Raw genomic sequence first — 27,112 nt, forward strand, 5'->3', positions numbered from 1 at the left:
TGGAAGGACAGACTATGCTAATAAAGTTGAGAAAGTTTAGAGAAGGGTAGGCCTAGACTTGGTGGTGGTAGTTGAGGAGGGATGTCAGCTTTAACACTCCTCAGTAGGTAGGAGAGCCCAGTACAGGGGGGGGGGGGGGGGGGTGGAGGACCCCACTGGTACTTCACCTGTCGTTGTAATAGGAGGAGAGCAGAGCACGAATCTCAGCAGACACGGCGTTATCCTGCAGCAAGAGACCCTCGCAAGAGGGGCTGGTGAGGGGGGCTAGGATCCAGGGGGAGGGGGGCAACCCATGGGGTGGTGGGCAGGTATAATGTACATTGACAGGCAGTAAAATATAATGGCGATATTATCATTTGGGGAATGAAATGATGTGCGCGACAAGGTAAAAGTACGTTCATTTGGAATATATGAAGATTAGCATTCGAGTGTACAATTAATAATGAAGGATTAATAATGATATTAGTGGGGGGGAAAAAGGGGAGGGGGTATAATTTGATCACAGGAACAAGGGTGAGTGGCATGGAGGGGAGATGGGACAAAAATTGAGAGAGACACAAGGAGAGGGAGAAAGGAAGAGAGGAAGAAAGTGAGTCAGCAGCATGTCAGAGAAAGGAACACTTCCATCCATAGTCAAGTACAGAGGTTGGTTGGTGTGCTAGTGAGGTAGCAGGTAGCTCAGAGTAGTCGGATGGAGAGCTCATGCGTATGGTGAACCACGCCACTGTTAGAAGAACTAGTCAGAAACACACACATGCAGTTACGGAAAGGGGACCGTCCTCCTCTGGATATATCGTTCATGGATATATTTGTGTTTATAAACCTATTAACCTAAACAAACTATAATGTTACCCTACTGTATGTTCTAGATTTAAAACAAATGAATAAAAGCAGAAAGAGACCCTCAAGTTTCCAAAACGTCTTACTGAATCATATAAACATATTTTGGACAATATAGTAAACCGTTTCTGAATCCATTTGGGTTGCTGTCTTACCAATTTCGTGGTAAAGAGAACCCTGTTTCGACGTGACAAGGGCTGGTTTCCGGGGTGATGGCAGCTCAATCTTCATCAAGTCGTCACAGCACTGCTTCCATTGGCCTGCAGGGAAGAAGGAAGCCGTCAATCACCTTCAAACATCCAATCAAGAGCTGAGAAAACCACTAACACATCAGGAGCCAATGAGCACATGAACAAGAGCATATGAGGACCTAGAGTGTAAAGTGTGTATCATGTCTAAGGCCAGGAGGGTCGGGAGTTTTTTCTTACCTCCTGACCTCACCAATGAAGAACCTAGGGCCCTAATCATGTGATCAGAACCTACTTACTGATGTAAAAAATACAGATGTATTATTAGTTTATATTATAAAATAAAATATTATTGTTAAGTCATTATTATTATTTTTAATTACTCATGTCACAGAACTGTTGCCAGAAGGCTTCCATCCAGCGGTGTGTCTCTTCGCGACTGTCTGCCGAGAGTGTGTGTGTCACCTCCTCTCCCCCGTACTGGTTACTGATGCAGATGCTCTGGGCCTTACTGTGGGGGTCTTTCTCTGACGCACGTATTCTCGTCTCCTAACACACAGAGACACAGACACATGATAAGCTACTGACGTTGAATTAACCAAATGTTTCAATACCCACCCAAAAATAAGTATTTAAGCATGAAATCGTGCTTTTTAACGTCTGTCAACGCAGATTGTGAATGCACTTACTGACACAAAGAGCAGTCACTGACAGTCAAGTCCAGTAGACTCAGCCTCAAGCATTAATCTGTCCCAGTTATCAGCTTACGTCCCAATTATCTCTCCGTCCTCCCAGTGTGCACTTGTTCACTACCCTTCAATGATTTGAAAGGAAATTACTGGTATAAGGAGGTGGAAATACCCTACAGCCAATACCTCCACCAATGCTTTGGGAAGTAGTGAACGAGGGTACACTTCAGGAGAAAGGCAATATTATAGGGACGCACTAAAATGACTGTACTGCAATGTGTTTCCTCATCACCACCAGTAGATGGTAGCAGCGCCCTGTTCAGCCTCACTCTGGGCTCACGTTGATCCTGAGAGCAAAGCAGTCAGAGCTGCTGACTAATACATGATAATCCCGCTGATTTAATGATCTCTGCCTGAAGCTAAAACAGGGCTTTGTACTGTGGGTCAAGGGTCACCACGACTCAATGAGCCACAGCAGAAAGAGTAAGGCCAGCAGGGATCAACAATAGACAGGGTGGAAAGAGGAATAAGTTCTGTCCTTGAAACATTGGGGACAACTGGACTCTCTCTTATGAGAGACCGTCTGGTTGTATTAGGGCTTGGCGATACATTATAATTAATCAAATTAATTCAATATATATTTTTGCACAACATTCCAAATGCCTGTATCTCAAGAATCAAGAAAGACAATTATGTACAGAGCATTTAATGTGCATTTGGAAAGTTTACAGATGCGTTGACTTTTTCCACATTTTGTTATGTTACAGCCTTATTCTAAAATGGATCAAATAAACCCCCCCCTCAATCTACACACAATACCCCATAATGACAAAGTGGCATTTGGAAATTGCCCCCAAGGATGAACCAGACTTGTGAGGTCTACAATTTTTTTCTGAGGTCTTGGCTGATTTATTTTGATTTTCCCATGATGTAAAGCAAAGAGGCACTGAGTTTGAAGGTAGGCCTTGAAATACATCCACAGGTACACCTCCAATTGACTCAAATGATGTCAATTAGCCCATCAGAAGCTTCTAGAACCATGACATCATTTTCTGGAACTGTCCAAGCTGTTTAAATACACAGTCAACTTAGTGAATGTAAACTTCTGACCCACTGGAAATTTCACAATAAGTGAAATAATCTGTCTGTAAACAAATGTTGGAAAAATGACTTGTGTCATGCACAAAGTAGATGCCCTAACCGACTTGCCAAAACTATAGTTTGTTATCAAGAAATATGTGGAGTGGTTGAAAAACAAGTTTTAATGACTCCAACCTAAGTATGTAAACTTCCGACTTCAACTGTAACTGCCTGTAGCTCAGGACCAGGACACAGCAGGGGTTCAAACCCAGTTCCCACATTTTAATATAAAAATTGATTTATCAAACAAAACTATGCAACATTATCTCTGGGATCCTCAGGATTAAAAATCAGAGCAAGATTACTGAATGTAAGTACATTATTTACCTTCAGAGGTGAATGTATCAAACCAGTTGCCGTGATAAAAGTTGTTGTTGTGCACTCTCCTCAAACAATAGCATGGTATTTTTTCACTGTAATAGTTGCTGTAAATTGGACAGTACAGTTAGATTAACAAGAATTAAAGTTTCTGCCCATATAAGAAATGTCTGTGTCCTGGGAAATTTTATTGTTACTTACAACGTCATGCTAATCACATTAGCTCAACTATCCCGCGGGAGGACACCGATCCCATAGAGGTTAAGAAGACATCACAAGTAATAATAGAGGTGGCATTAAAATATCAGATAATCCCTATATCCGTAGCTAGCATGCTTTTTTGAGTGTGTGTGTATCTGGTAAAGTACTTTTTTAAATAGACTGACTTTGTTGATGGCGATGGTAAATGCTGGCTCGACGTTAGCCTCCATATCCTCTTGCCGGTGGTAACAGAAAAGGTTTGTCCCTTTAAGGACGCCGTAGACATTCGTCCAACTCTGAGGGTCACCTCCCAACTGCTGTGAGAGACAGAGAGAGACAGACAGACGTTTATTACGAAAAGCTATTTAAAAAAAAAAAAAATTAAATCAAGTCATTTGTGGAATATTATATAAAGTTACCAGGTTGTTAGCTAGCTAGCTAAAATACGGGCCCCCAATCCTCAACAATAAGAAAAAAAACTGTTGCTCCAGTAATATGGGTCAGATCTTTGAACCGTTTTGTCACATCCTGATCTGTTTCACCTGTCTTTGTGCTCGTCTCCCTCCCCCCTCCAGGTGTCGCCCATCTTCCCATTACCCCCTATGTATTTATACCTGTGTTCTGTTGGTCTGTTGCCAGTTCATCTTGTCAGGTCTTACCAGCGTTCTTTCCCGCCATTCTGTTTCCTAGTTTTTCCCGGTTCTGACCATTTTGCCCTGACCCCGAGCCTGCCTGCCGTCCTGTACCTGCCTGACTCTGACCTGATCACAAACTTCTACCTGCCCTCGACCTGCCCTTTGTTTCTAATAAATCATCTGAGAACTGTACTATCCGCCTACCGTGTCTGCATCTGGGTCATATCATGAGTCGCGATAGTACGAATTGGCCATGACTGACCCAGGAGACTCGGACCAGCACCACAATGCTGTCTCTTCCCAGGGAACCACCATTGGAAGACGCAAGGAGTTACTTCAAGATCTTATGGAAGGAGTCCACACCTTGGTGGAGTGCCAGGACCGTGCCTTCAACACATTGCTGGAGCAATTCCGCGGATTGTCTGTGAGGCAGCCCGTCACTACAGTAACCACCCAGACTGTCAATTACCCTGCTACCAGCGGTGTTTCTCCCCAATCTACCCCGGCTTCCCAAGAACTCCGCTTACCTCCTCCGGAGTGCTACCCTGGAGATCCCAGATCCTGCCGGGCGTTTCTCTCACTGTTCTCTAATCTTTGAGCTGCAGCCCTCTTCATTTCCCTCGGATCGCTTGAGAATAGCGTATGTTATAACGCTGATGTCCGGGAGGGCTCTTGCCTGGGCTACGGCGGTGTGGGAGCAACAATCCATTGTTTGCCTCAGATTGTGGTGGACGTACAGAAAGTGTTTGATTCTCCGTTGTCTGGGTGGGACGCGGCTCGTAAGCTGCTAAAACTATGTCAGGATTCCCGTAGTGTGACTATGTGTTGGATTTTCGCATGTTGGTGACAGAGTGCCTGGAACCCAGAAGCCCGGGTTCGTAGCCCGGGAGCTGCCCAATGGACCTCGACTCACTCATAGCCTTGACCATCTGGATCGATGGGCGGCTACAGGAATGTAGGAGGGAGACGGAGTCTGTTCCCTGTCGCCGATGCTCGTCCTCGATTTCTACCTCGCCTCCGAGGAATCATGGAAATCCACAAAGCCTACATTTCCAGGTGGATCCGATGGCAGCCGAAGTCTCTCGGATGACACCGAGGGCTGTCGAGTTGTCTCCTCCGGGGCCCATGCAACTGGGCAGGGCTAGATTGTTTCCTTCTGAGTGCTTACGTGGACTTAACACCCAGAACTGTCTGTATTGTGGAGTAAGATTTTTTTTTATCTACCTGCCCATTTAAGAACAAGGCTCATCAAGGAGGTACTTGTACAAGTACGCTGGTGAGACGTATGGGGAGTTTCCCATCTTCCATTGCTCATACCCCTCTCCGTGCTACCCTGTTGTGGGGTGACCGGTCCAAATCTCTCCGGGTACTCATAGACTCTGGGGCCAATGAGAGCTTTATGGACGCTACCCTGGTGTTGGAGCTGGGAATCCCCACACAACCCCTCTCCATTCCCATGGAAGTCAGAGAGTTGGATGGGGGCTCTATTGGCAGAGTCACCCACACCAACCTGAGAGTGTCGGGTAATCACAGTGAGTTTATGCAGTTCCTGCCCATCAAATCCCATCATGCACCCATGGTTTTGGGGTTTTCCTGGCTCCAGAGGCACAATCCCCTGATCGACTGGGCTACTGGTTCAATCCTGGGTTGGAGCCCATTTTGCCATGGGCATTGCCTGCTCCGGGACCTCTTCCTGCAGGCTTGGGAAAAGCCCCAGACCTCTCCGCCATTCCCGCGGAGTACCAGGACCTCCGGGAGGTTTTCAGCAAGGCCCGTGTCACTGCGCTCCTCCGCATAGGCCCTATGACTGTCCCATCGATCTTCTCCCGGGCGTCTTTTTTCCCTGTCAGATCTGGAGACTAAGGTGATGGAGACGTACATTGAGGACTTCCTGGCTGCAGGGGGTATCCGTCCTTCTGCCTCCCCTGCAGGCACAGGGCTTTTCTTTGTGGAGAAGAACAACAAAACCCTGCGTCCATGTATAGACTACCGGGGCCTGAATGTCATCATGGTTAAAAACTGTTACCCGCTTCCACTCATCGCCTCGTATTTCGAGCCTCTCCAGGGGGCTACCATCTTCCCCAAGTTGGACCACTGGAATGCCTACCATCTGGTAAGGATCCGGGAAGGGATGAGTGGAAGACCCCCTTTACTATGGCAAGCGGGCACTACTAATGTGGTGATGTCGTTCGGACTAACCATTGCTCTTGTTGTGTTTCAGGCCTTGGTAAACAAAGTTCTCCGGGACATGTTGAAATGGTTCATATTCGTCTACCTTGATCCTTGTGCTTTCCCACTCGACTTAAGAACATGTCCTCCAGCGTCTTCTGGAGAACCAGGTGTACATCAAAGCGGAAACATTTGAATCTCCTTCCTGGGGTACATCATATCTGCAGGCAACATCCTTATGGATCCTGAAAAGGTGAGAGCGGTGGTGGATTGGCCGCAACCCACCTCCAGAGTGCAGCTGCAACGCTTTCTGGGGTTCGCCAATTTCTACAGCACCCGGGCTTCCCCCCTTGCAGCCCTCACCTATCCAAAGGTCCCGTTTTCATGGTTTTCAGGTGCAGACCAGGCGTTCTTGGACCTCAAACACCAATTCACTACCGCCCCCATCCTAATCCATCCAGATCCGTCTCGGCAGTTCGTGGTGGAGGTCGACGCCTCGAACATCGGAGTGGGGGCTGTCCTGTCCCAGCGTTCGGCCCAAGACCGAGAGCTGCATCCTTCCTTTCCTCTCCCATCATCTCATCTTCACAGAAAGGAATTACGAAATGGGTAACCGGGAACTTCTGGAGGTGAAGATGGTGTTAGAGGAGTGGAGGCACTGGTTAGAGGGGACGGTACACCCATTCATAGTATGGACAGATCATAGTATGGGATTATCTGATCTTTTAATGCCACCTCTATTATTATTTGTGATGTCTTCTTAACCTCTATGGAAGCCTGGTGCTCTGTCATGCCTCTATTGCCCCACTGCTACACCATCAGACCCCGAGACCATCCTCCTCGGCTAACCGGATGTTTGTCCCAGACTCTACTCTTCCTTGGTTCTGGAATCTGGTCATTCCTCTCGACTGGCCTGCCATCCTGGCTCCCATCGGACCCTGGCCTTTGTACGACAATGTTTTTGGTGGCCCACATTGGTTCCTAACCATCGCCGCCTGCACCGTGTGCCCAGAATAAGACTCCTCAGCAAGCTCCGGCTGGCCTCCAACCACTTCCCGTTCCTGATCACATATATCCCTGGACTTCATCACTGGTCTACCCCCGCCTGATGGCAACATGGTTATCCTTACCGTGGTGGACCAGTTTCCCTCTCCCCAAGCTAACCTCAGCCAAGGAGACGCCACCTGCTCATGGTGCAGCACGTCTTCCAGATCCATGGACTTCCGGTGGACATGGTCTCCGACCGTGGTCCTCAGTTCTCATCCCAGTTCTGGAAGGTTTTCTGCACAGTCATTGAGTCCAGCCTGTCCTCCAGGTTCCACCCCCACCCTAAGGCCAGTCGGAGCGAGCCAATCAGGACCTGGAGACGACTCTTTGCTGCCTGCTCTCTGCCAACCCCACCACCTGGAGCCAGCACCTCTGCCTGCCCTGACCCCGAGCCTGGCTGCCGTCCTGTACCTGCCTGACTCTGACCTGATCACAACCTGCCCTCGACCTGCCCTTTGTTTCTAATAAATCATCTGAGAACTGTACTATCCGCCTCCCGTGTCAACATCTGGGTCATATCCTGAGTTGTGCTAAGTTTGGACTAGAAACAAGCCGTTTTTGCTATAGTAATGGTGCAAGCATGACGCTAATGAATCTGCACTGGGGAAACCACGGTAAAGCAAAACCTTATCATTACAACAATTATTTTCTAAAACATATGCACAACAAAATATTTTGTCGCACTTTAGAGCCCTACGCACATGTCTTGCTTTCCTGCCAAACACACAAGTGCACAAGCACAGACACTCACCTTGACCTTCAAGCAGCCACTCATCATCTGCTGGGTCATACAGTGAGGCTGGGCAGCCAGGCGACAACACACACTGCCGTAGAGAGGCACCCAGTACGAACACTCCTCTGAAGGGAGAGAAAGAGGGGGAGAGGGAGAAAGAAAGGGATGAATGAGGGTTGAGAAAATAAATACAATGAACATATAACACATGCACACACACCAACAGTAATAGCAGGGAATAAAAGTCTCACCGCTGCAGGGAGAACTGTGAACAACAGTGAAGTGCCCATCAAACTTTATTAGAGCCGTAAGGGGCAATGAATGAAACAGCAGCACATGTCAAGGTGTCTAGTCCCCTGTAGCCCTCATCATGAGTTTTACACAGCACTGACCCTGCTAGAGTACTTTATTACTACGACCTTGACTCTGACTGGCTGTCTGTCAGCTAGATACCTGCTGGGAGACCGGGAGGGAGGGAGAGACACAGAGAGAGAGAGAGACTGAGGGAAAGAAAGAAAATGAGTACTGTACATGGATAAAACCACTCTCGACTGTGACCTACCGTTGCCTGAGATGCTGAGGTCGTGAGTGCGGAAGCTGTCCTGGACATGTGACAGTGACAGGGATGTGTGGGCCAGGAGGTGGTACTTAGGTCCCCTGTGGACAGAACAGAGACACTGGTGAGCTGTGTGACTGTGGGAGTAAATGCACATTTGTCTCTGTGTGTTTTTGGCTGTGTTTACACAGGCAGGACAATTCTTATTATTTTTCCACTAACTGTTCTAATTGGGCAAAAGAGCAGAATTGGACTGCCTGTGTAAACGCAACAATGTATGCATGGACATGCGTATCAGTGTGTGTCTGTGTGTGTGTGTGAATATCTAGCTATAGTAGTGTGTCAGCATGATGTGATACAACCAAACCCACTTACGCCACTGCGGGTCCAGGTAGCAGCAGTGTGGCTGCCCCTGCATTGCTGGTGGGGCTGCAGGCTCCAGGGTCCATGGCAACACGGAGCTTTTTTCCTGCCGAGCGGCCCAGAGAGCTGCTCAGTTTGCTGGCTAGTTTCCTGGGCGCGCTCCCGGCCGAGTAGTCCTCCTCCGAACAGCAGCTGTATAGCTCCACTCGCAGCTCAAAGCCCGGGCTGGCCTCGCTGCTACACACAGCCAAAGACACACACACAGATATTCAAAGCATGTTTAACAGTGTAAAGGAAAAAGAACGTACACATGCACACACAGCAAACACATTTTTTTACAGTGCCTTCAGACCCCTTGACTTTTCCCACATATTGTTACGTTACAGCCTTATTCTAAAATTAATTCAATTAACCTCTTGAACCTCTGGGGGCATTATTTCATTTTTGGATGAAAAACGTTCCCGTTTTAAACAAGATATTTTGTCACGAAAAGATGCTTGACTATGCATATAATTGACAGCTTTGGAAAGAAAACACTCTGACGTTTCCAAAACTGAAAAGATAGTCTGAGTGCCACAGAACTAATGCTACAGGCGAAACCAAGATTAAATTTCATACAGGAAGTGAGCCAGATTTCGAATGTGCTGTGTTCCAATGTCTCCTTATATGGCTGTGAATGCGCAAGGAATGAGCCTACACTTTCTGTCGTTTCCCCAAGGTGTTTGCAGCATTGTGACGTATTTGTAGGCATATCATTGAAAAATTGACAATAAGAGACTACATTTACCAGGTGTCCGCTCGGTGTCCGCTCGGTGTCCTCTGTCAAAACTATTGCGTAATCTCCAGGCGCGTGCATTTTTCCATTTTGAACAGAGGAGAAACAAAACTGCCACGAGTGATTTATCATCGAATAGATATGTGAAAAACACCTTGAGGATTGATTCAAACAACGTTTGCCATGTTTCTGTTGATATTATGGAGTTAATTTGGAAAAAAAAGTTTGCGTTGTAATGACTGAATTTTCGTTTTTTTTTCTTAGCCAAATGTGATGAACAAAACGGAGCGATTTCTCCTACACAAATAATATTTTTGGAAAAACTGAACATTTGCTATCTAACTGAGAGTCTCCTCATTGAAAACATCCGAAGTTCTTCAAAGGTCAATAATTTTATTTGAATGCTTTTCTTGTTTTTGTGAAAATGTTGCCTGCTGAATGCTAGGCTTAATGCTATGCTAGCTATCAATACTCTTACACAAATGCTTGTGTAGCTATGGTTGAAAAGCATTTTTTGAAAATCTGAGATGACAGTGTTGTTAACAAAAGGCTAAGCTTGTGAGCCAATATATTTATTTCATTTCATTTGCGATTTTCATGAATAGTTAACATTGCGTTATGGTAATGAGCTTAAGGCTATAATTACGCTCCCGGATACGGGATTGCTCGTTGCAACAGGTTAATGTTTTTCTTCTTCAATCTATACACAATAACCGATAATGACAAAGAAAAAAAAAAGTTTTGTATTTTTGCAAATGTATTCAAAATTTATTCAGACCCTTTGCTATGAGACTCAAAATTGATTGCATCCTGTTTCCATACATTATCCTTGATATGTTTCTACAACTTGATTGGAGTCCACCTGTGGTAAATTCAATTGACTAGACATGATTTGGAAAAGCACACACCTGTCTATATAAGGTCCCACAGTTGACAGTGCATGTCAGAGCAAAAACCAAGCCATGAGGTCAAAGAAATTGTCCATAGAGTTCCGAGACAGGATTGTGTCAAGGCAGAGATCTAGGGAAGGGTACCAAAACATGACTGCAGCATTGAAGGTCCCATAGACACGGTGGCCACCATCATTCTTAAATGGAAGAAGTTTGGAACCACCAAGACTCTACCTAGACCTGGCTTCCCGGCCAAACTGAGCAATCGGGGGAGAATGGCCTTGGTCAGAGAGGTGACCAAGAACCCGATGGTCACTCTGAGATCCAGAGTTCCCCTGTGGAACCTTCCAGAAGGACAACCATGACAGCCCGCTGGTTCTGTGGTCTGATGAAACCGAGATTGAACTCTTTGGCCTGAATGCCAAGCGCCACGTCTGGAGGAAACCTGGCACCATCCCTACGGTGAAGCACTGGTGGTGGCAGCATGCTGAGGGGATGTTTTTCAGCGGCAGGCACCGGGAGACTAGCAAGGATTGAGGGACAGATGAACGGAGCAAAGTAGAGAGAGATCCTTTATGAAAACTTGGACCTCAGACTGGGGCGAAGGTTCACCTTCCAACAGGACAATGACCCTAAGCCCACAGCCAAGACACGGCAGGAGTGGCTTCGGGACAAGTCTCTGGATATCCTTGAGTTGCCCAGCCAGAGTCCTGACAGCGCTTGAGAGGATCTGCAGAGAATGGGAGAAGCTCCCCAAATACAGGTGTACTTATGTAAATGTGATATTTCCTGTTTTTGTTTTGACATTATGGGGTATTGTGTGTAGATTGATGAGGGGGAAAAAACTATTGAATACATTTCTGAATAAAGCTTTAATGTAACCAAAAAATGTGGTAAAAGTCGAGGGGTCTGAATACTTTCTGAATGCACTTTATATACAGAATCAGGTACTGATACGTTTATAAATCAAATCTCTCTCAATACAAGCATGACCTTAAGCATGCACATAAACACCAAACACTTAGCACAGGAAAGATAAGACAATCAGGCTGCGTTTACACAGAGAACCAAATTGATTTTCGACCGATCAGATTAGCTCTTTTGCCAATAATTGAGCAAAAGTTCAGAATCGGCAGCCTGTGTAAACGCAGCGCAAGACAACACAAGCCAAACAGAAAGGGGAGACGTACAAGACGATGGTGTTGTCAAAGCAGATGTCGGTGAGTGTCCGGTCCACCATCACCATGTCTGTGTCGTGGATCTCCCCTCCCACCTGAAGCAGACAGAACACTGCACACCGATGCAGCTCTGAGGAAAAGAGAGAGAGAGAGTATATGTGTGAGCATGTGCATGAGTGTAGTGCGTGTGCCTGTGCGTGAGTATGTGTGCGAGTGTGTCCATGCCCTCTTGGGCTCAGTTATCTTCCCACTGCACTTAATGACCTTGACAAATTGCCTCATTAAACTTCACCTAGACTCTCCTACTACCTGTCCCTCCTGGAGTTAATTTATATGCGCATAGGTCTACTAGGTCATGCAGATTAATTAATTCCAGTTGTCGGGGAGGGGCAGACCATACTAAGGATTTCTGTGTTCGTTTTTTTTTACCATTAGGTGGTGACCAGAGACCCTTACAGGTAGCAGTTAGGGTTGCAAAGTGTCAGAAATTTTCCATGGGAAGTTAAGCCTGGGAATTTAGCTTAAATTCATCAAAAAAGCAAGCTTATAATAGTGAACCTTTTGAGGGATACACATAAGGCAATTCTAGGTCTTGTGGCATATTTTGGTTAAACTATCCCCAATTCAATGGAATTGCAACCCTCTGCATGCACAGTGCATTCTTCCATCACATGTGTAATGCACTCTTCCCATCACATGTTCAAAGACTCAATCATGGACACACTGACAGTTGTGGCTCCTTTGCATGATGTATTGTTGTTTCTACCTTCTTTCCCTTTGTGCTGTTGTCTGTGCCCAATAATGTTTGTACCATGTTTTGTGCTGCTACCATGTTCTGTTGCTACCATGCTGTTGTCATGTTGTGCTGCTACCATGCTGTGTTGTCATGTGTTGCGGCTACCATGCTGTGTTGTTGACTTAGGTCTCTCTTTATGTAGTGTTCTCTCTCGTGTCATGATGTTTGTTTTGTCCTATATTTATATGAATGCAACAAAGATGCAGAATCCTTTAGCCAAAGTGCACAACTATATTTTTATTTTTAATCCCAGCCCCCGTCCCCGCAGGAGGCCTTTTGGTGGGGCCGTCATTGTAAATAAGAATGTGTTCTCAACTAACTTGCCTAGTTAAATAAAAGGTTAAATAAAAACAGCTGATTCTCAAGATCTTTCACACTAATGAGATGCTTGCTATTGAGCCCACACTACTACACTGAGCCAAGAACTACAGTATATGCTTTCTGGTAAGTTTTGATTACAATACTGGGTGGGGTGAATATAATTTTATACGACATCCATGATTTTTTGTTAACTAGTAAATAGTAGCCTACAGCAAAGTATGTTTAAATAATGTCTTACTGTGGGTTTTAGCTTGCTGGAGTCTGCTAACTGAGGAGTGTTAATTCACCTGTTTCCATACATGTTTCATGTTAAAACATTTATCTTACAAAGGAGATGTTTAATCTAACTGCTTAACTATTTATCTGTACATGGAATTGTAATTTGTTTTTTCTAATCTTTACAGGAAAATGCCACGGGCACTATCTGATGTGTGGAGACATTTCACTGCAGTTAATGTAGGAGGAAAGCTGTGTACATTTGCAAATACTGTGCCAAATCATGTGAAGAATGCAACAAAAATGCAGAATCCTTTGGCCAAAGTGCACAAAGTTTCCTCAACACTCACAACAAGAAACCTCTGACTAAAGTCCCTCTACTTCTATTCGAGGTGAAAATTAGGAATCAGACACCTTATCGATAGCAACAGCTCACGGTCCTCTTGGAATCAGAAGTTTTTTTTAACTCAATGGAGGAACGTAGTCAGAGAAATGCTGATGAATGTCTTGCTCGAGCTGTGTATGCAATTGGTTCACCTCTGATTCTCACAGGCAATGTGTATTGGAAGAGATTTCTGAATGTTCTTCGCCCAACAAACACCCCTCCAACCAGACATGCTTTATCTACTAATTTGCTGGATGCAGAGTTCAAGTGAAGGTCAAGAAAATCATAAAGAAAGCAGACTATATTGCAATCATCTCTGATGGGTGGTCGAATGTTTGTAGGCAAGGAATAATTAACTACGTCATCTCCACCCCTCAACCTGTACTCTACAAGAGCACAGACACAAGGGACAACAGACACACCGGTCTCTACATTGCAGATGAGCTGAAGGCAGTCATCAATGACCTTGGACCACAGAAGACATTTGCACTGGTGACAGACAATGCTGCGAACATGAAGGTTGCCTGGTCTAACGTGGAGTCCTACCCTCACATCACACCCATTGTCTGTGCTGCTCATGCATTGCATCTGCTTCTCAATGACATCATGGCACTGAAAACAATGGATACACTCTACAAGAGAGCCAAGGAAATGGTTAGGTATGTGAAGGGTCATCAAGTTATAGCAGCAATCTACCTTACTAAGCAAAGTGAAAAGAATAAGAGCACCACATTGAAGCTGCCTAGCAACATCCATTGGCGTGGTGATGTCATCATGTTTGACAGTCTCCTGGAGGGAAAGGAGTCTCTCCAGGAAATGGCCATATCACAGTCTGCCGATATGGACAGCCACATCAAGAGGATCCTCCTGAATGATGCATTTTGGGAGAGAGAGTGGTAAGCAGCCTGAAACCTATAGCAGTAGCCATTGCACGGATTGAAGGAGACAATGCCATCCTGTCTGATGTTCAGACTCTGCTTGCAGATGTAAGAGAAGAAATCCGTACTGCCCTGCCCACTTCACTGTTGCTCCAAGCAGAGGAAACTGCAGTTCTGAAATATATCAAAAAGCATGAAGACTTCTGCCTGAAGCCCATGTTGGACCCCAAGTATGCTGTCAAGAGCATCCTGTCTGGTGCAGAGATCAACAAGGCCAATGGTGTCATCACTACCGTGTCTCGCCACCTTGGCCTGGATGAGGGCAAGGTTCTTGGCAGTCTGGCAAAGTACACTTCCAAGCAAGGGCTTTGGGATGGAGATGCAATATGGCAATCTTGCCAACATATCTCATCAGCCATCTGGTGGAAAGGACTTTGTGGATCTGAGGCTCTTTCCCCTGTTGCCTCCATCATCATCCAAATCACACCAACATCAGCTGCCTCAGAGCACAACTGGTCCGTGTTTGGGAACACACACACCAAAGCACGCAACAGACTGACTAATACGGGTTGAAAAATTGGGGTCCATCCAGACAAATTTGAGGCTGACAACGAGCCATCCTCAACTAGGTTGGAAAGTGACAGTGAAGATAAGGCCTCAGAGTCTGATGTTCAAGAGGTGGACATTGAGGAGGTCCAGGGAGAGGACGTGGAAGCCTGAGAGGAAGACAACCAGAGATTTTGTTTCTAGACTATCATTTTACAGATGTATGTTGAAAATGTTTTTGGGAGATGCGATGGATCATTGGGGATCATTCAATATTCCTTTTCTTTTGTTGTTCAGTGAAATCATCCCATGTGAAGAGTCAACTCATTTAATTAAAGTTCAATTCGTAACTAAATCGTTTTTTTTTTCTATTGGAAGGATTTAATAATTTGCAATTGTGTCTACTTATGATAAGGTAAAAGGTTTATGTTTCTGTCTCCATATGATATGGTAAATATATCCAATGCAAAAAAACATCTACATTTAAATGGTATTAATATAAATTTGTATATGTATATATACCCGTTAATTCCCATATATTCCCGTTAATTCCCACGGAAAGTTTCCACCTCTGAATATTCCCCCAAATCTGCAACCCTATGTTACGTTCCCCAGTTTATGTGTTGTAGTTGCATGTGTTTTATTTCAGGAAATGGCTTCCTGAAATCCCTCAAGCAGCTGATTGGTCGACTCCAGGGCTAATTGGAGAGCTGACCCCGCCCCCTCGTCAAGACACAGCTGTCTCCAATTACCCATTCCTTCTGAAGCTATATAAAAGCCAGTGTTCTGTTCAGGAGAGAGAGATTTTGGAGGTAGGGATTGCTGAGAGAGATTTTGCTAGAGATTTTTTTTTCTGGGAGGTCATTGCAGAGCGATTGTTTGTGATAGAGTTTTTTGCTAGAGGTTGATTTTGATGGGAGTTCATTGCTGGGAAGTTGGTATGTTCTGTGACTTTGTTGCTCAGGTAGAGCTTATTTGATGTCCTTTGTTTTTTAGTTTGTTTGTGAAATTGTTATTCCCATGTTTCATTTGTTCCCAGGGGAGAAGGGGAAGGCACCTTGGGAGTGCTTAGGCAAGAGGCCCGCGGGCATACATATACCCGTAGTATATTCATTGTCTAGGCACACTAGGTAAGACCTGGGCGGACCACTCCCTGTATTTTGGTTAGGGCACCAGGTGGTGCTAAATTAGGTAAGTAGTGGGTAGGCAGGTAAGAGAGGGGGGGGGCTTTGAGATTTACTTTCTTTGCTTTGGTTCCGTCCAGCCTCTTTTCCCCATATTACCGTGTAAAGGAATAAAGTCTTTGTAAACGGTACCACATTCTGCCTGTTGTCATCCTTACTCGCACCTACAGTCCATACCTTTTTCGCTTCATGGAGAGTTTAGTTGTAGCAGGGTGTTGCGTTCCCTCTTCATAGAGGCGTGCGTAACACCCTGGTAGCAGTCAACATAAACCATACCACAGCTGCAGTAGCACAGCCAAAGACAACAGGAAAAGGGCTGTCTGTGCAGCAGGTTTCTATGCCAGTGGCCATCATCCCAAATGACTCACTGTAGGAATGTCTGCTTGTCAATGAGCTGCATTGTTTCAATAGCTGTATAGTTCTTCAGATCTACAAGTCATTTTTAAAAGAGCAGAACTGTTACGCTTACATGTTCATTAGTTCTTTTTCTTTAGAGTTCTCTGGTCTAGGATCAGTTCCATATAATGTTATTCATTATGATGTAAAAGGCGAAACGGATCCTAGATCAGCACTCCTATCAGGGCCGGGACGATACCAATACCGCGATACTTGTATCGTGGCAAGGAAACGGCTTTAACTTCTTGAGGAAAAACAGCCCTAATGTTGGAAACAAACACCATTATGTTGTCATCCAGAGTCACATGTATTTATTTTCACACAGAGCAGGTTTTACAGGACCAAAGAGTTTGGTCTGCTTCGTGTTTTCATTTAAAAAATATTGCGATACTGGTATCGTCCCAGGCCTAACTCTTATACTCTGAGAGGCTTTGTGGGTATGGGCCCAGGTTGAAATAGTTATGTGCACCTGATTTCACACCACTTTACCCAAATTCAATTTGCTTCACCTCAGTCAACTCACGTCACAAACTCAGAGCGATGGGTAATATAACAGGATTTGATTCACACCAGTGCTACCACACCGATTCCTCACCTCCTTTGTTCTTGAAGTACTCGGTGTCTTTCCACATGAGTGGGATCCGCAGGTCTGTAATGGCAAAGGACAGTCAGATGAGTGAAATCCACCACAAATGTAACATGCACGCACACACACACACTCGGGTCGACCTGTAGAAGACCTCTGACCTTTTATATCTTCCCACCAGGTAGTCACTGTCATACCCGGTGTGTGTGTGCTGAATGTGTGTATGCCCATGCACTGGAGCCACTAGCTGAGAATGGCTTCCTGTCTACTTAGTCAATCAATGATTAATCACAACCTTTGTGTATGCCCTCCAGCTGTGAGCAGTCCCAGACAGATACTGTCCTCTTGTCCTCCCACTGAACCAGGGCAGTTCATCATAATTCTTTAATTACTGCTTTCACTGAACCCCCCCCTCCACCCCTAACTTAGCCCTCCTTCATTCTACCCCCCCCCCCCCTCCCTGACGGACAGCGTCTGCAGGTCGCCATGGACGCGGCCAAGAATGAGAAAATGACACATGGAGTAATAGGGGAGGAGGAGGCAGGGTGTCAGGGCCCGAGGCTGATGAAGTGGGCTAGACAGAGCTCAGCTATTGGGTAGACATGGGGACCCGGTCTCACGCTAGCTGTCTGTCGCAGACTCTCTCGCTCGTTCACATTTGTGCACAAACGCACATCACCGGGGCCTACCTGAGATGGCCACCTTACCCTTACAGGGTAGTCTGTCGTCCATGGGCCCTGCATCTGATGACCTAGGAGAGACAGAAATGGGGGGGGTGAAAACAATGGAATTATAATTGTAAACCCTAACCGATTGCCAACCCAGACCATATTAAGACATTTACCCTATGGGGATAGTAGCATTTTGGCAGCGATACGTTCCTACACAGCCCAAAACCCGACTCCCATGCCCTGTCCCCTTACCTTGTGCCATCTGACCTTCGTGCGACCCTCTGCATGACCTGGGCCTCCTTCATCCTCTGCAGCTCTGACATGTAGGCCATGATGCGGGTGTTGCAGGTGAGCAGGCTCTTGGCTGCCTCCAGGGCCTGGTCTCTCTGGGAGCACGCAGCCAGCAGCTTACAGGCCCCGTCACGCATTCGGATCTCATGGTCTATCTTCTTCTGGATGTCACTGTCCTATACACACACACAGACAGAGAGACAGACAGACAGAGAGAGAGAGACAGACAGAGAGAGAGGTTATAGATGGTGCTGACTGGAACAGGTTTGGTCTTCGAGTGTGGAGTGAGACTGTAAGAAGAGGGACATTTTATTTATAATGTAAGACAATGACTGAGTAAGAGTGTGTGTTATGTGCCATGTCTGTGTGTATGACAGAGAAAGAGAGGGCAAAAGTGTGTGTAGGCCAGATGAAGCCCTCTCATGGGCCCATTAGTGGGGCATGCCCTTGAAAGCATTCTGGTGTCTCTGAGGTGAAGAGTCAGTCGGTTGGGGCACAGAGGCTAGTCAGGCAGAAGCTGTAAATATGTCCTTGTGCCCTTCTGTGTCCCCCCCCGGCACACAGACACGAAGATGCTGAATCATTTAACACCTCCCTCCCTGCGTGCACAGCACACACACCCTTTGGGAGCAGCTCACCCAGGAGGGCGTAGCAAGTGGAACTGTCAAAACAGTGGAGCCCTGTATTCCACCATGAGAGACGCCAGACATTAACACCCAGACACGCCCCTCAGTCCCAACCCCCGAACCCTTTCCTGCTCCCATCACAAGTTTGTAAAAAAAACAAAAAACATGTGAATCTGATGTGGCTTATCTAGGACAAGGGGTCTAAAGTACGGTTGATCATGAAGAGACGAGATGGAGAGAGAGAGAGAGAGAGAGACTTAGAAGATGCAACACTCATCATGGTTTAACAGAGCCTAAATCACTGCAACACACTTCATGACGCCAGAATGCCAACACAGAGATGAAGAGAAAGAGCAACATAAAAATGGAGGACAAAGCAAGCAGGAAAGAGACGAGACAAAGAAATAGGTGAAAACACAAATGGGACTGGTCTCTTCGCATGTTTCATTTTGTACTGAGGATCCCCCATAACATTTCTTCTACCTCTCTCGGGTTTTGGAATTAGTCCCAGCTACTGACCTCCCCTGTTGCTATGACAACCACCCACATCTCATCTGCTGCTTTGTGTCCAATTAAACATGTTTAATATGAAAACACACACACACACACACACACACACACACACACACACACACACACACACGCTTCTGCCTCTCACACTCAATCTCTTTGTTATACCACTCCAAAGTGATAACGGTCTTACAGACCTCCCTCTCCACTGTATTTTATTCTCCCCGCCTTCCGTCTCTCTCACGCCATTTTTCACGCCACGGTCTTCAAATAGCCTCGCTCTCTTCTCCTCCCATCCATCCCAAACAGAGCACTGCAAAAGGGCAGTGGGGTGGATGGGAGTGAATGTGGCTTGGACTCATTTGCCTACATGTGGAGTCATTTTGACTCTTTGGATCCAGTGCTGTTATGCATTCTGGCCCACAGCTCTCTCGTGGCAGTAACAGAGACAACAGGGTTGTATAGTGTAAACTAATATGCCCTTTGAACAAATAGCACAGCTTAGGTCAAAACCACACTGGCTTGACATGGTGGGGAACACTAAATACACTAACAGCTCTAAATCAAACACATCCAAATATATTGTCCTCCAGCCAAACCAAGCAGGGTAAAGCTGTGGGCCTACACCAATATTGTTTTAATACAGCCATTTTGGGTCAAGAGTACAGTAATACATTATCATCAATTCAATCATCTCCAAAAACAATTACATCATTTAACGTTCAAAAGGGTTTCTAAAGTCTAACAGATTTCTCCCTATGGAATACTGTCAGACCAACATGTTTAAGTCTGATAAAGAATATTTACATTGTTAAAGAGGGGACTGAGGATGCTACCCTGACCCTGGGTGAATATGACGGCTAGTCACTTTTAACATGCAAAATCATATGCACAAATTGTTTTAATTGATTTTAGTTCAGCTTTCAATACAAATAAACACATTGCTGAAACAACTACTGGACCTGAATGTCAACGGAGGCCTCGCAGGTTGGACTTAACTGACCAGCCACAGAGGGTTCTCATTAAATGGGGCCCTCTCTGATAAACTGAGCCTGAACACAGGGGCGACCCAGGGGTGTGTCCTTTCACAGTTATTGTTCTCCATCTACACTAACGAGATGAAGATCCGAGGAAACAACGTGAGGTTTTTCAAGTACACGGATGACACAGCATCTTAAGAAAATAATCCCATCAGAGCCATGTCAGATGGGGACAGCTTTTTCAAAAGGTATTTTTAATTATTATTATTTTTTTTTAATTGGGCCAATAACCTTCAAGAATGGTGCCGGTCAAGTGCCACATCAAATGTGGACAAGACAAAGGAGCTGATCATCAATGGCTACAACCTGCCAATGTCCCAACCACTCTCTCTGAACGACCAACCAGCGGAGGTGGTTGACTGTTTCAAATACCTAGTTTAAACCTGAGTTTTACAGAGAATGCAGACAATTTTTTTTTTTTTTTGAAAGCAAGCCTACGTGTGTTTTCAAGTCAGGAAATTGAAGGGATTTGGGGTTCAGCCAGGAATGTTCTGGAGAGGATGTACCGCAGTCTGGTGGAGAGCATCCTCACATTAAATATGACAGTCAGGTATGGCAATCTGAGTGCGAGGAGCAAAAGCAAACTGCCCAGAATAGTAACCACAGCCAGCAAAGAAATTGGTCAGCCAGAGGCACAGTTGAGCAGTCTGTTCCACAAAACAGCCAAAAAGGAAGGCACTGGCTACCGTAGGTGATCCCTCCCACCCTCTACACCCTCAGTTCGAGAGGCTTCCTTCTGGCGGGTGCTTCAGAATGCCCATGGCTAAGAAGAATGTTTTAAAACAATTAGTTCCTTGTGCTGTTGGACTACTAAATGCAACGTAAATTGTATATTGGTATATGCACCTATCTATTTGAACAGTGCAGTTGGGGCAGCGGTCAGGTGGGAGTAAACATATCAATGACCTATATGTTTTTAGTCTATGCGGTATGATGGACTGTTTTAAATTGTGTGACGTGAGAATGTATCCTTTCAATGTAAGGTGATGCCAAAGAAAAATGTCCATTCTGGATTGACAACGTTTTATTATATTCTATTAAAGATGCCTGTGCCATATGTGATATATATATGCATGCATACAATGTTAGAGGTAAATGCAAGAGCAGAGCTGACATGAAATGAAGACAGCATCAATATACCTTCATCTTCCTATAAGCTTTTGAACAAAGAGGGAAAGGAGAACAGCACTACAGAAGGAATTTTAAGCAGCAGTGTGCGTGTTTATGTGTGCTTTTATGTCAGTTTGTGTAGTCAAAGTGTGTGTATAAGAGTGTGTTTGTGTGTGTTTAGAGACAGGGAGGAAAGTAAATTGAGTTGTACCCCGTAGGACCAAAGCAGGAAGTGTACCCATGTACACTACCGGTCAAAAGTTTGGACACACCTACTCATTCAAGGGTTTCTCTTTATTTTCACTATTTTCTAAATTGTAGAATAATAGTGAAGACATCAAAACTATGAAATAACACATATGGAATCATGTACTAAACATAAAAAGTGTTAAATAAAATTATATTTTATATTTGAGACATTTCAGTGCAGATGTTGCCTGCAATCCATGACTTCTGGTTGGATATGTATGTACAGTCAATGTGGGGACGATGTCATCAATGCACTTATTGATAAAGCCGGGGACTGAGGTGGTATATTCCTCAATGCCATTGGATGAATCCCAGAACATATTCCAGTCTGTGCTAGCAGAATAGGCCAGTAGCGTAGCATCCGCATCATCTGACCACTTCCGTATTGAGCGAGTCACTGGTACTTTCTGCTTTAATTTTTGCTTGTAAGCAGGAATCAGGAAGATAGAATTATGGTCAGAATTGGCAAATGGAGGGCGATGGAGAGCTTCATATCCGTCTCGGTGTGTGAAGTAAAGCGTTTTTTCCCTCTTGTTGCACATGTGACTTGCTGGTAGAAATGTGTTTTTAAATTTGCCGGCATTAAAATTCCCGGCCACTAGGAGCGCCGCTTCTGGATGAGCATTTTCCTGTTTGCTTATGTCCGTATACAGCTCGTCGAGTGCGGTCTTAGTGCCAGCATCAGTTTGCGGTGATAAATAGACTGCTACGAATAGATGAGAACTTAGACATTGGGCACCAGCAGTTGACAAATGCACACACCCCCGCCCCTCGTCTTCCCAGACGTAGCTGCTCTGTCCTGCCGATGCACGGAGAAGCCAGCCAGCTCTATAGTATCCGTCGCGTCTCTTAGCCACGTATCTGTGAAACATAAGATATGACCGTTTTTTAATGTCCCGTCGATAGGATAGTCTTAATTGTAGATCGTCCAGTTTATTTTTTTAAATGATTGCACGTTGGCCAATAATACGGAGGGTTGTGGTGGTTTAACTACTTGTCGGCAAATTCTCACAAGGCACCCCACCCTCCTCCCCCTTTTTCTTCACACGGATGACTGAGATTTGGGTCTTGTCTCGACAAAGCAGCATATCCTTCACATTGGACTCGTTTAAGAAAAAAATCTTTGTCCAGTTCGAGGTGAGAAAATTGCTGTTCTGATGTCGAGAACCACTGTTCGATCATAAGAGACGGTAGCAACAACATTATGAACAAAATTAGTTGCAAAATGCAAATTTTTTAAAATAAATAACAGTTGGTTAAGAGCCGGTAAAACAGCAGCCATCCCTCTCTGGCGCCATTATCAATCAAATTGCCTGGGTTATCATTGTATCAAATCAGACGGCGTCACTCCTCTGCCTCACTTGTCCATGAACCGATCGGTTTCGTAGGACGTGGAACTCATATTCAAATTTGAATAATCAGCATCCGCCATACAAAACATGAAAACATACAGTAGTCCCTCATTTATATCACTGCGCTCTTGTATGACTCATGAAATAGGCAGAATAACTAGCTAGCTAAATTATTACAAACATTGTGACAGTGATCTAATATTTGCAATTGTGAGAAAATAAAAACAAACTGGTGGCTATCTCCTGCACAAATTCTGTGCAAGGACGTTGGTCGCCAATGCAGTGACTTGATCAGCTTTGTAGCTAATTGTTGTAGCTAGCTGGCTTACTGACATCGCTAGCTCTTCTTTCACTGACATAAAAAGCTTGCCTAGCATGTTTAAATTAACATAAACTCACCCCATTTTGTACAAATGTGCGCAACCTCAACATTCAAACGAGGCTGCAAAGAAAACTAATGGGACTGTAGCGACTGTGTGGACTTCAAAATCTGGGATGTGAACTACGTTTCTATTCAAGCGTTGATCGACATGGTAATGGCTCTATAGTATTGGAGAAAAGTTGAAAAACGGACCCTCCGTTACATTGTGACGTGTCATGCCGTAACGTACAGCACGCATAAAGCAACTATTTCTGTCTTACAATCTCTCCACCAGATGTAGCACTTCTCTCATCATTTAAAAACCAGAAATGGACAGTGACGGGGGTAAGGGGGGGATACCTAGTCATTTTTTGCGTCGTCACTGCAAGTGATCAGGACTCTCAAAGCCGCTGTTTACTTCTGAAGATCACTTTAGCACCGCCCTAAAAACCCGATTCAAATTCGACACAAACCTTCAAATAGGTATGTAATGACACATTATATAAACTCTTTAGTGTTTTATTTACATTTTAGAGGCGATAAGGTGATAAGTTGGACAGATCAAGTGAAAAAAAGCAATTTTCCCACACAACATCTCTCCTTCTCACTATCACGCATTCATTTCGCTTCCCCATCCGCCATTTTTAAAAAGACCCGATGGGGCTCATTGTCTTCTTGAATTATGCAGAAACAGGCAGCGTTTAGGTCATGTAATTGATTATGTTGGAAAGGGGAGAAATTGTGCTTTACAATGGTATTGACATTACAGTTGATCTGGAAGTATTACATTTTTGGGGCGCTAAAATAAGGGCAATTGTACGGACCAAGGCGATGTACAAAAGTGAGTGAGTTTACATTACCCTTAATTTGTAAACATGCAGGCCAACAATTAAGAGGAACTGATTATCAGAACTCAGTTCGTAGATCAGCATGTTTCTCCACGGTCATACCGTTGGGTCAGCTGAGCACAGCAGCTAACTCGGGAGGTTACTGCAATGAATCATGGCAAAAGAGCAGCTGCTTCATGAAAACTCATAATAATGTAGGCATTAGCACTACTAGCTACGCTAGCTAGCTTTTGTTGGAAGATTCAACATTGTGTGTGTGCAGCACTAAGTAGGTAGCTGGTTGGTTAGAAAGAGCAGAGCAATGTTCGTTGCAGTATACTCAGTGTGTGTCATCACACAGATTTTTATTCAGAACAAGTCCATTTGGTGGAAACACACTTGCTTTACATGTATTTATTAATATTCTCATTAAACTATGTCGCCAAGCAGATGTAAACCTAGCAACTGAAGCACAATAAAATTGGGCGACTAAGACTCCATGACCAAAAAAACATCAACATAATTGACATATTTATTGTTTTAGCTTAGATGAATTCAAGTCTGTTTTGAGGAAGAAATGTTACGGCAGCCCATCATAGCCGGGCAATTTTTGATCTATCCCATTACGAGATTCGAGACAAAATTGAAGAGCTATCTGATGTAAAACAATGCAGGGTTAAAGGTTCCAAGCCCATTCTAATCATTCTACTTCTATGCGTGCTGCAGGGATGAGGGACAATGCATAGGCAACCCCCACCCCCCCAGAAAAAGAGAACGTAAGATGGTTATGATGATTCTTTTAATGACAGTCTTCATCCGTAACCATTGGTTATACGGTAATAGTGCCACCCCTATGTGTGTGTATGACTGTGTAGTATACTCAGTGTGTGTCCTTATCTTCTGCAGTACTACGTAGCACACACCAGTGAACCTGCAGATCTAGCCCATGTGTAGTACAAGAGCTGTGCTGCTGCCCTACATGCCAGTCGGGTTCACTGTACTTATAGGAGATGAAATTAGCAGCCTTCTCCTCTGGGGCTTTCCCAAAATGAGACGTTCAACCTAGTTCTGTTATTAATCCCACTCTGTGCCAATGCCTGACAGACACACACTAATGCACACACACACACACACACACAAATGTACACACAAATGAACGAATGCACACAGCAAAACATGGTCAAGCTCTCCTCTGGCATTCTAACAGGGATAAGGTATGTCTGAGGAGTGTGATGAAGTCTAATATCTACAGTACACACCATATCTAAACTGTGATCCATTTGGGCTTCAGAGATTAAGTCTGCCCACTAACAACCAATTGTTTTCCCTCGCTACAGTTCCTAATAGAAACACAGCTTTATCGTCATTACAAGTGGAGGCTGAATGCACAAAGGACAATATAATACACACAAAAGGAGCACACCTAGCACCGCCAAACAGACACAGTTATTTTCAGACCACCCCATTTGCATGCCTGGTGCCAATACAGTGCCCCATGCCAGGGTGCCCGTCAGTGGCAGTGAGAGCGAGTGCAAGATGGGAGTATGTTGGATGTGAGACAGTGAAAAAGAGCGAGAAGATGGAAGGGTGAGGGGGCAGCGGGGTTACAGGGACCAGCCTGTTCCCAGGTAATGAAGCGTGAGTGTTGAAAATGAGCCCAGATTGGAATAATTGAGAGAGATGGAATCTGTCTGTCTGTGAGGCTTAGAGGGACGGACAGGAGACACATGGATGTGTATGTGTGCTGCTGATCCCCTGGTATAAGTAGAGTGTTGGCAGCCACTCTGTGATCAGTGTGATGTGTTGGGCCTGGGTCTTCACACGGGGGATTTCACACTGCCTTGTTTACATTGTGTTGTTCTGCTTGGTTAGGCTTCCTCTCTGACCCCTGAACCCTACCCAGGATCATGGACTATGGACTCGCCAACCCCAGATGGAAGGATAGTTCAACAGCACCAGTTCAGGAGCAGGCACAGTGTGGGAGCTTCTAGTCTGCTATTGATGTGATTGACAGTTCAACACATGAATCACATGTGTGTGTGTTAGGCTTGGGCAGTGTACCGTATACCCGGGTATTTGGAAAAATGTCATGGGATGGTTTTTCACTACCGTCAATACTATTTCTTTATTTTCCAATAAATGTGAATATTTGTAGCTACTTTAGTTAAAGGGGAAAGGGGGGAGACCTAGTCAGTTGTACAACTGAATGCATTCAACTGAAATGTGTCTTCCGGCATTTAACCCAACCCCTCGGAATCAGAGAGGTGCAGGGGGGCTGCCAAATACCTGCAGTCAACTTGTGCAAAACGTTAGGAGATAAAAGCAGATTGCGTTCTTCATTTTACCCGTCACATTATGAAGTTTACCGTAGTTCCCCAGAACAGTTGAACCAGTCATGTGTTCGTTGGAAAGAGCACAACAAGAAAAAGCGGGACCTGGTGAGTCAATAGCATTCTAAAATCGGCGAGTCTCTGTTGTGCGGCACACAAGGTGATGAAGTTACACTTGTATGTAATTCACTACTAAATGTTTGCCATCAGATATCTTATAACGTCTTTCTGACGTGTTTTAGAAGTCAAACAGCTGCCATTTTCCCCCTGTGCTTTATACTACTAGAGTTTTTTCCCTCCTTTCTTCTCCCCTCTGCTCCTTGTGCACATGCTGCTCTCCCTTCAAAAATGTATGCATCACAACTTGGTTCATTTGCACAATTTCTCTCGTTCACTTCCGCTTGTAAATGTCCACGCTCACCAGAAATGGCATCCGGTAACTACTAGCTCCCGCTTTATGAGCCGGACTTGCCAGTCTTTGCAATTAGTTTATGTTCGTTTTTGCTCGTTAGCATTTAGCTAACAGCGTCCGTGTGAATTTTGCTATTATTTGCCTTCTGGTAATAGAGGCCCAATTAGATTGTGTTTTTAGCGCCCCCGTGTGTGCTGTGCTGGTAATACAGTAAATCTTAGAAGAACTGTATGAAAATCTAGATCCCGCCCAAGCCTAGTGTGTGCATGCGTCTTTATGTGTGTGCGTTTATGTGTGAATGTA

At 45.0% G+C, this 27,112-nt stretch overlaps 1 protein-coding gene across 11 annotated transcripts in view; it reads right to left on the reverse strand.

Annotated features, from left to right (window-relative positions):
- Window positions 1-27,112, reverse strand: part of LOC110535022 (rhotekin) — a 126,301-nt gene that overhangs the window by 4,274 nt on the left and 94,915 nt on the right. For 3 of the 11 annotated variants that reach the window (XM_090190172.1, XM_090190173.1, XM_090190174.1), the window contains exons 2-12: window positions 17,954-18,168; window positions 17,720-17,781; window positions 17,040-17,093; window positions 11,735-11,852; window positions 8,892-9,116; window positions 8,523-8,617; window positions 7,979-8,085; window positions 3,562-3,693; window positions 1,412-1,577; window positions 996-1,100; window positions 168-264 (exon numbers count right to left, since the gene is read on the reverse strand). In XM_090190172.1, the coding sequence (XP_090046298.1) occupies window positions 168-264; window positions 996-1,100; window positions 1,412-1,577; window positions 3,562-3,693; window positions 7,979-8,085; window positions 8,523-8,617; window positions 8,892-9,116; window positions 11,735-11,852; window positions 17,040-17,093; window positions 17,720-17,781; window positions 17,954-18,168 (1,376 nt within the window). Of the gene's footprint in view, window positions 1-167; window positions 265-995; window positions 1,101-1,411; window positions 1,578-3,184; window positions 3,694-7,978; window positions 8,086-8,522; window positions 8,618-8,891; window positions 9,117-11,734; window positions 11,853-17,039; window positions 17,094-17,719; window positions 17,782-17,953; window positions 18,169-27,112 lie in introns of all 11 variants that reach the window. The other 8 variants (XM_036935480.2, XM_036935481.2, XM_036935482.2 and 5 more) reach the window with 5 other exon arrangements.

This window comes from Oncorhynchus mykiss, chromosome 11, assembly GCF_057628025.1.
Source record: "Oncorhynchus mykiss isolate SJ-2025 chromosome 11, ASM5762802v1, whole genome shotgun sequence".
NCBI classification, from domain to species: Eukaryota; Metazoa; Chordata; class Actinopteri; order Salmoniformes; family Salmonidae; genus Oncorhynchus; species Oncorhynchus mykiss.